We start from the raw sequence: 10,380 nt of genomic DNA, 5'->3' as shown, positions 1-10,380 counted from the left end.
TAAAAGTTAGAATCTCATACTTGTACCACTCGCACATGTAAATGGTAACACCTTAATTTCTTACATTCTCTATGTCAAATTTAACAGATTAGATCTCAAACTAACATCATCACCCTCATGTTTCCATTCTTTTTTACCATTGCTCTCATCTCAAATTCAAGCCTAATGTTTATTACGAAACCCGATTATCATTCTGATTGCTCTCTTACTATACTAACTTACAACTACTAGATTCAAATTAAGAAACACTCGCCCACTAAAATCTCCTAACAAGTTGTCAGTCTTTATCTCTCTGTCTACATACTTACGAATTGTCCTTACATTCAATTTCACAACTTAAGTACTATTTACGCATTCACTATACATCATTGACTAATTAGTTCCACAACCGTTTGAATATTAGAGATCATAAGCCTAGCTTAGAGCTATTACCTCATGAATACTCCTGCTCTTCTATTCAACACCTACACTTGGTCAGACCCTTTCCATATCTCTAAATTATCAGCACAAAATTCTACCAAGTCTGGAACAGTTCTACAGAACCATCCTATGACCCGTCAAACCTCCTAAAACTCATCCTGACTACTTGTAGGTCAAATATCAAAAACTTGAAATTTCAAAAAACTCAACCTTATACCTACGAGTGCCATATACGACCCATAAAATTTTTTACAAATCATAGATTGGTATGGTAGGACACAACCAGTAACTCAAAAAGAAACATCTCTTTTACAACTTTGGATTTCCAATTTCTGAGGTGTTATATATATGGCAGGTGTTGTCACTCTCTGGTTGGTTTGCTTGAGTGTACATAGCCTAGACCGCATTGTATTGATTTTATTTATTGGACCAGGTGATGGTGATTCAAGACAAGCTTCAAACAACTTAGAGTAGGAACATGCGTTATTTTAATCGTAGGCAGTAGCCTTTGATGTTTTCAGTTGGTGATATATTCTTCTTTGATATATTACCCATGAAGGGTGTGATGAGATTTGGGGGGTAGGGAAAGCTTAGCCCTAGGTATAATGAGCCTTTTGAGATCATCTAGATAGTTGGTCATGTTGCATATGAGTTGTCTCTACCTCCAGTATTCTCAACTATCCACCCATTCTTTCATGTTTCATGGCTGCACCAGAATGTTCATAATGAGTCTCATGTGCTTCAGTATGATGAAGTAGAATTGGATGACTTTTTGACCTTCTTGGAGTAGCCAGTTGCTATCCTTGCCAAGGATATGTGGCGGTTGTGTTCCAGAGCCTTTCTTGTGGATAAGGTTTGTTGGATGCATCGTCAGGTTGAAAAGTCTAAATGGGAGATCAAATTTGATATGTAGGATCACTTTTCTAGTTTGTTTAAGCCTTCAAGTACTTCTTGACTTTTACTTTCGCGGATGCAAGTCCTTTTTAGTAGACTATGTTTTTATAACCTCCAGGTCATTTTGTATTTATGTCACCTGTTCGTCATTTAAAACATTCTTAAAGCGATCCCAAGTAATTTTATGGCTTGCTGGAACTAACAATTCGGTCACTTGGTCATTTGATTGATTTATATGTAAGTTTTAGTGGTTTGAAGCTTTTGAAATTTTTACAGTCAGTTTTGATAAAAAGTTTTAGAAATGACCTTAGAATCCTATTCTGACAATTTCATCAACTTTGTAAGGGTCAAATTGGGCTAGTAGCATGGTTGGCGCGACTCGCGAGTCTTTCAATACGAGTCGATGTGATTGGACAATTTAACTTCCAACCTAAAACCTAAGTTTGACTTTTATCAAAATCTGAGTAGACGAGCTCGGATGAGAATTGTGCCCGATGAGTTAGGTTTGGAAATTTGAGTTTTGTCTAGAACGACCCGTTGTTTAGATCTCGAGGCCTTCGGGCAAATTAAGAGCCCCTTGTGGATTTTGGCTTGAAATTAGGTTCGGTATCGGACCCATATTCTGTTAAAACGACCTCGTATGGAAATTTTGTTTTCTCCATTGAGTCCAAAATGTAATTTTTAATTGGTTTCCATAGTTCATGTATATGTACAGTGTTCTGGACTAATCCTCTTTCTAGTTTCTGGGAGGATTTCTTATAAATATAGTTTTTGGGTTTCTTCCATTTATGTCTTATTCTTATTGCTAGTGTTATTTCTTTTTAGTTCTACCCTTATACTCATTACTTATCCTTCTGAGTACGGGTTGACTTACCTACTGGGTGGTTACACTAGGTGCCATCATGACTCTGGAAATCGAGTCGGGACAAGTAATATCCCATATTGTTGTTATTTCTTTATTCATAGATTTAGAGTAGAATTTCATAACACTTGATTAGTTTTTATATTATCTTAATAATTTTTCATATTTCCTACATTTCCTATTTTACGAACAAATAAGTAAAAATCAAACAAAAATATTAACTTACGTATTTGGGTTTCTATAGAGAAAACATTTTATAGAATATATTTTAGTCTAGAATATCATAGTTATAGTCTATACCGAAACTCCCTCCTTTTTTTGTGAGGATTCGATTATCCACATCATAATCTCCTCCTCCAATTCTCCTTCCACACCCCAGTTTTTTATTTGTTTTTTCAAAAGTAAACTCTTTTTTTTATGAGAAAAATTTAACCAATGAACAAATGTGATGATACAATTATCAATTTTTGGATTATAAAAATTAATTATAAACAATTAAATTAAATGAGAAGACATGAAGTTTTTTAACTTAATAATGCCAAAAAGTTAATGAATCTCTTACTTTACCTTATTATTTCAAAATGGATATTTTATAGGTCTTCTTGATAAATTTATTTAATGTTTAAACTAATATTCAATTTTATATGTGTTATTGTTTCACCCTAAAAATTTTAGAAAAAAATTTATTTAATACATGAATCAATTTGTTTAACTTTTAAAGTGCAAGAGGTTTTTCTTTTGGAAACTGTACCAACAACATGATTTGAATATCCACAACAATAAAAGCACAAATAAATAAATATATTACAAAACTAGTAAACATGTAAATTTTTCATATATTTAATAAGTGAGTGAAATTAAAAACTTTGAAAACTAATTCATCAAACACAACCTACAGACCCTTAATATAAGGACAAAGAAAAAGTGATGTGGAGAATCCTATGACACACTTAGACATGCAAAACTTAAATGACATAAATTGTCCATAGGACCACATGATAATATAAAACAATAATAATAAAAAGAGACACACTACTCCAAAGATTTTATATATTATTGGTGGGTTTTGGATCTTGATCATTAATATTGTTTAGTGATAGGTCATCCAGCAAAGTCACAAAATCATCATTATTCCAATTTAGTAACTTAATCAATGAAGGACTTTCTGGAATGTCACTAGAGTATTTCTGGGAGTTATTCATTTGAATTAATGTACCCATTCGGGGGATCTCCTCTGAATGGTCCATTTGTGGTGTCATTGGAGAATGCACTGGAGCATACAATGGAGGATCTATAATTGATGAAGGCATCATAGAAGTTAGTGTTGTTGAAGGAGTGGATTGAGGGACATTGGATCTAGACCCCTCATCACCAACATTATTTTTCATTGCTTCACGTACCAATTCAAGGTTCTTCTTGATACCGTAACTTAGATCGTTGAGATCGTAAGGCTTCATGTCTAAGGAAATAGTTTTTCCATTCAACACTTCATGCATCTCATTCGTAATTTCCTTTACCCTGTTTTCCTTTTTTACCTTCAGTAAGTTTTTCTCCAACTTCTTGATTCTTTTCTTGGTGAATTCATCTCTTGTCACCATATTTTTTTATCTTTCCAACATTTACTACAAAAAAAACAGTGTTTATCGACGGACACAATCCGTCACTATCCAATGCAAATCCGTCACTAATCATGATTAGTGATGGATTAGAACGGATTATTGACTGTTGCTATTACGCTCGTTAGTAAGCTCTTAGTGACGAAAAAATGAGTTCCGTCACAAGTTAGCGACGTCATAGTGACAAAACATTTCCGTCGCCATATGTTAGCGACGGACTTAGTCGTCATTATATTTATATAATTTTGTTGCTAATTTAATAATTCTAAGACGAAAAAATGAGTTCCGTCACAAGTTTAGCGACGTGATAGTGACGAAAGATTTTCGTTGCCACTTGTTAGCGACGGAATAATTCGTCATTATATTTATATAGTTGTGTTGCTAATTTCATAATTCATTTCGTCATTTTGGATAAATTTGCAACGAAATTTCCGTCGCAACATATTCTGTTACAACATATTATGCCTTTAATAATTCGTCGCTAATCCGTCGCTAACATTCTTTTCATAGCAATGACAAAATAGTCGCTAAATTTTTTGCTAAAAATTATTCTTCTAAAATTATTTGATTTGGTTATTTTAAATATGCACTGCTGAAATAAATTAAATTAAAATTACTAAATACTCTAAAAATAACAAACATTCATATAATATAATACTCATAGACGATTCATAATATATAAATAGAAAACTCCAAAACACATATTTTTGGTTAAAAATATCCAAAGAAAACTATCAAGTACTCTTAAATAAACCTACGTTCATCAAAACGTTACTACACAATTTGTAGTTTCCAAAAAGTATGAGATTACCAAAAACTAAAGTTGTGGGAGACTAAGGGATACGATCATCGCTTGAAATTGAGGGATCAACCTCGTCCACATTAGTAGCAGGAGGCACTATGGGTGTCACAATCGATGGATTCCCAGATGGAGTAATCGATGCTTGCACCTGCCCAACAATAATAGGACCAAGATGACTAGTTAGTGCAGGCATCATTTGCTTTATAAATTCGTCCATATTTGTTATCGATGTTGATTGAGAAAATGGAGGTGGTAATGATGATGAGCCACAAAGATTCTGCCCATAGTAATTTTTTGCTTCAGATCCAAGACCGTATATTCTTCTTTTCTTTTCTCCCCCCGCAGCTTGGTAATATGCTTCACGTTGATCAATATCAGTTTGAGACACTGTGTTATTTCGTAATATTTCTTCATATTTTTCCTATAATAAGTAGAGAAAATGAGAAAGCATTAAAGAAAGGGAACAAAATAAATTTTGAAGGAAAATGCAGAAAGATACATAAGCTTTTAAGCTTAAAGGACATGTGTTTTGTTTTCCCAGGAAAGAACTCTGTTGTTGCAGAAAGATAACTGACAATGCATTTTCCTTGCATAATATGAAACATAAAACAAAAGGCATCACTTCAACATAGATATGATTCTCTCAGTACATAGATTAAATTCAAAATTTCATTCCATCAAAGGTGCTTACCCCACTCTAATGATCTGGAAAATTCAGAGAATTTTATTTTCGTCAAAACCTGCTATATTACAATCAGTGGCCTACAATTCAGCTAACTACTCTTGGCCCAATAATGGAAACATAAATCCATAATGTAGTATGCTTCTTCATGACCAAAATTTTACCAGCATAGAGATCAACATTTGTCCTCATTGATATGTATTCCATCATTAAAGCAATATAATTAATTAAACTAAAATAAATTACAGTCCACTATCACTGGCCTTTGTACTGTAATTTCCCTGATCAGTCAGTTATCTGGTTTCCATATGCATATAATACTCTAGTGCATTGTATTAGTAGATAATTGCTGCAAGGAAAATGCAATGAAAGAAGGACAGTGCAACTTATATTAGCTAGTCTATGAAGTGTTGTTTATATGTTGTAGTAATTAACTTAGACCTACAATTTTGAACTCGTTTAAATTGCAGAATAAAGATCATACTTGAACTCACACAGAACTTCAAAACAAACTAATTTCTATTACCCAAACAGCGTCAGAAACACTAGAAAATTACCCAACCAACATCAGAATTACATGAAAACAACTGCACTAGATTCACACTAAAATGACATTAGAATCACACCAAAACAACACTAAAATTGCACCAAAAAAACCTCAAACAGCACATGAATTACACTGAAACAGCAGCAATGGATTCTCACTAAAACAGGACTAGAGTTGCACCAAAAACAACTGCACTAGAGTCACAGTAAAAAAACACTAGAATCACACCAAAACAGCACTAAAATTGCACCGAAAAAGCCTCAAAACAGCAGTAGCAGTAGATTCTCTCCAAAATAGAACTATAATTGCACCAAAAACAACTGCACTAGAGTCACACAAAAATGACACTAGAATCGCATAAAAACAACACTAAAATTGCATCGAAAAGTGTCAAAACATCACCAGAATTATACCAAACAACAGCAACAGATACACTTTAAAACAAGACTAAAATTGCACCAGAAACTACAGTAGGAAAGAACTGAAACAACTCCAAGTTTTAGACTTACATGGACAATTCGAGAACGCTCACCAACAAATGATTTTCCATCATGACCATGTGTATGAACATGCAAATGTAATTCAATTGGTGTTGGATCTCGACCATTTTCAATAGCCTATACAAAAGAAATCACGTTATATATGTCATACAATAGAAGATGTTAGTTATAGAGTTTGTAAAATATATATACTCACAAGTTTCCTGCGATGTTCTCCAATTGAAATAGAGCCGCCTGTGTGAGTCTCAACAACAGTTTCATGGCCGCCACGACGATTTTTTGAATTAATTTCTGACTTTTTTATACACTTTTCACTTCCCCAAAGTTGCATCCATCTTTCCCAGACATTTTCTGGTACATAACCTGGCCTAACTCTTTCCTTTTTTATTTTAGAAATGAAATTCCTGTATTTCAGTGCTGCCTTAACCATCCAGTGTCTTTTCACTTCGTTTTCACTAATGGAAACATCCCAGTAAAATTTTTTCTGAAATAAGTTTTGAAAGTAATACATTAATGTCCTATCTACATATGTGAATACACTTGCTAAATTCACTTACGATGAAAAGTTATACCTTGAATTCTCCAAAATAACCATTTCTTACATCAGTTGAGACACCTTTCCAGTTGATTCCATTGGGATCAACATCACTTTTGAAAGACTTGGATATGAAACTAGAGCATATTTGAGAAGGTTCCAGCCTGTATAAACAAGATATACAGGTAGTAAAATAGAAAAATAAACATTTTTTAGCACATTCAATAGACAAGAGGTCATGTTCTCTAGATTAAATATAACATTGTTTAAAGGACTAGAAGTTGGTAATGTGATAGTGAAATCCAATCTAGATATCTTCAATTTGCTCAATGTAGTAAGTAGAAACAAGTTTAGGAATAAAATCAAAAGAATGGACTAACCCTGCAGAAGTTAGAAAGACAAGGGTCCTTGTATGGCTACTGTTGGATTCACATTCAGCAACTCTACTGGTATGACCTGTTGAGTTGCTCTGAGTAGAAAAATGTTGACCTATTAGGTTACTCTGATTTGATGTAGCTGGAGGGGTCTCAGAGATAGTTGGGCTGATACTTTGAGTTGACATATTGGTTGGGGTACCACCTTGCTGAGGAGAAACTATAGTAGGCTTGGGAATAGTTGGCATGCTTACGCGAATAGCAGGATTACTCCTACCTGAGGATTTTCCACGACCTCTTCCTCGAGCCATACCTATAAACAAATATAACATTGTTGTTAGATCATGACAGATACAAAATAAAATTAAACATAATAATGAGATTACGTGGATTAGTTGGATTCACATTCAGCAACTCTACTGGTATGACCTGTTGAGTTGCTCTGAGTATAAAAATGCTGACCTATTAGGTTACTCTGATTTGATGTAGCTGGAGGTGTCTCAGAGATGATTGGGTTGATACTTTGAGTTGACGTATTGGTTGGGGTACCACCTTGCTGAGGAGAAACTATAGTGGGCTTGGGAATAGTTGGCATGCTTACACGAATAGCAGGATTACTCCTACCTGAGGATTTTCCACGACCTCTTCCTTGAGCCATACCTATAAACAAATAAAACATTGTTGTTAGATCATGACAGATACACAATAAAATTAAACATAATCCATAATAATGAGATTACGTGGAACAGTCCTGAAATATTAAAAATGTCTCTGTAAGAGCTATTGTTGATCAAGTGAAAAAATTGGTACCTGGAAATACAAGAGTAACAAGAGTAACATAGTTATCTATAACAAGAGTAACAAGAGTAAAGGGATCATGAACTTTTATCAGAAATAGAACACATAGTTCAAAGCCAAGAGCTATTTCTTTTTAAATCCTAAATTGAAAAGTAGAAACTATAGCAGATTATCCTCAATTGAAAATTAGAAACAAACAAAATATAGTGAAAATACAATAGCAGATGATCAAGCACTAGTCACTGTCTTCTTCAAACTCTTCCTCTTCTTCATCCTCATTCTCCTCAGTTTCATACTCTTCTTCTGTGGATTCTATGTGGATTTCATGATTCTCTTGCAATAATCCATCATTAATGGGTTCATCCATTTCAATTACATCTCCATTTGGATCATTTAAGAGTATGTTTTCATCAATGAAAACAGTCATATCTATCTCGTGGACTTCAACTTCTTCAACTTGAAATGGAACATTTACTTCTGAAATTGTTGCCACTTCCTCATTAGGCAATTCCATAACATTTCGAGGTTTGACCTTCAGTACAGCTGCCCAATCATCCTTGTCCTTTTTCTTGCTAGGATAAGGTACATAACACACTTGTGTTGCTTGCATTGCAAGAATAAAAGGTTCATATTTTTTATATCGACGACGATGGTTAATATCAACCAATTTGTACTGATTGTGCCTTTTAACACCAACATCCATAGTTGGGTCAAACCATTCATATTTGAATAATACAATTTGCTTTAAAGGTGCTTCACGGTATTCCACTTGTATTATCTCTTTTATCCGTCCATAATAATCACCAAAATTTGGATCCGAGATACAAACTCCACTATTCATTGTTGATCTTGTGCTACCATGACATTCTGTGTGAAATTTGTATCCATTAACAAAATACGCAGAATAAGATGTAGCGTCTATTAATGGTCCACGAGCAAGACTACGCAAGAATTCATTCTCAATGGGATTGCATTGGACCTATTTTTTTAAAATGTAAGACTTAGTAAAATTTAAAACTAAATTTAAGCATGTCATTGTATAAAAAATAATTTCACAATACTCACAAATTCCTTGAACCTTATAGAGAAATTTGCTTCAAGACTCTCGTCTATTTGACCCTGAGATAGATTCGGAAATTCTTCTTGCAAACGTTGCATGAACATACTTCATTACAACAAAATAAGTTAAATTGAAAAGTCGTGATATAAGGGTATGTTTATATTATTAGGAAAATAAAATTAACTTTTGTTACCTCACAAACGGCTCAACCTCCTCACAATTTAGTAAGATATAAGTTTGGGCAGCCTTGATTTCTTCAAGGGATAAATCCCTTTTTTTTGCTTCTCCCCATAGTCGACCTGGATGGGAGAATATTGATAAATTTCCTTCAATATCTTCCTTATCCCCACCATCATCATTACGGTCCACGTTATGATTACGTGTCATGACATGAGGTTCAAAATAATGAGAAAACAGTTGTGTTGACTCCGTCATCAAGTACGCTTCACAAATGGAACCCTCAACACTAGCTTTATTTCCAATCATCCTTTTAAGAGTTCCTAGATACCTAAATATATAACATGTATGGACCATTACATTAGAAGATAAAAATATATAGCATACTAGTCACGAATTTTAGTTTTACATTTACCTTTCAAAAGGGTACATCCATCGATATTGTACATGTCCAGCTATCCTTGCTTCATATGGAAGGTGTATAGGAAGATGTTCCATTGAGTCAAAGAATCCAGGAGGAAATATACGTTCTAACTTGCCAATTCTTTAAACTTTCGAAAGGTGCTGATTGCAGCACCATGATTGGGAAACACCTTAGGTTGATCACTATAAGGACTATAGATGATGACAACCATTTCAACTTCATAGAGAGTCATGAGTTCTTGTGCCTTTTTCAAGAGCCCTATGTGTCTTTTCTTGTATGAGAATTTTCTATCAATTTCATTTTCAATCAAAGCAAATATTACTTTGTTTCTAGTCATGGCTAAAGAGGAGGACTCTGAGGATGTATGTGTTTGTTCAAGAATGACTTTGATGTTGTTCTTGTTCTTGTCTTTGCCTAAAATTGACCCTTATATTTATATGAAAAAATTGAATTCTGAAATTTTTTGAGTAGTTTGAATTAGAGATTTTATTATTGTCAACAATAACTATTTTGGAATAAATTTAAAGAAGAGTGTATCATCTTGAATTATATGTAGTTTTTGTATCCGATCTTATACTTGCCAAACTTTTTGAGTCAATCTTTTCTTATAAGGAAAAGAATTAAAGGTGTTTAAACTGAATAACTAGTATCCACAAAACATGGTAATATGTTTATAGCAAATATATGTC

General features: G+C 33.7%; 1 protein-coding gene across 1 annotated transcript; it reads right to left on the bottom strand.

The window, feature by feature from the left end:
* Positions 1 to 4,625: 4,625 nt before the first annotated feature.
* Positions 4,626 to 8,871, bottom strand: LOC125873731 (uncharacterized). The gene is made up of 8 exons (XM_049554601.1): positions 8,274 to 8,871; positions 8,043 to 8,114; positions 7,695 to 7,892; positions 7,239 to 7,545; positions 6,896 to 7,022; positions 6,520 to 6,807; positions 6,333 to 6,440; positions 4,626 to 5,015 (listed from the first exon to the last, which is right to left on the bottom strand). The coding sequence occupies exons 1-8, from the start codon at positions 8,869 to 8,871 to the stop codon at positions 4,626 to 4,628; spliced, it is 2,088 nt and encodes a 695-aa protein (XP_049410558.1).
* Between the last annotated feature and the right edge of the window lie 1,509 nt (positions 8,872 to 10,380).

This window comes from Solanum stenotomum, chromosome 8 (genome assembly GCF_019186545.1).
Source record: "Solanum stenotomum isolate F172 chromosome 8, ASM1918654v1, whole genome shotgun sequence".
In the NCBI taxonomy this organism is placed as follows: domain Eukaryota; kingdom Viridiplantae; phylum Streptophyta; class Magnoliopsida; order Solanales; family Solanaceae; genus Solanum; species Solanum stenotomum.
The sequence above is the reverse complement of the archived record's forward strand: the minus strand, read 5'-3'. Positions and strand labels throughout refer to the sequence as shown.

Excerpts from the sequence above, each read along its gene's own strand:
- LOC125873731 (XM_049554601.1), bottom strand. The coding sequence starts at position 8,871 with ATGAATAGTGGAGTTTGTATCTCGGATCCAAATTTTGGTGATTATTAT. Across the intron at positions 6,441-6,519 it reads GAGAACATCGCAGGAAACTT|GCTATTGAAAATGGTCGAGA; the intron begins GTGAGTATATAT and ends TCTTTTGTATAG. Across the intron at positions 5,016-6,332 it reads AGCGTTCTCGAATTGTCCAT|GAAAAATATGAAGAAATATT; the intron begins GTAAGTCTAAAA and ends TACTTATTATAG.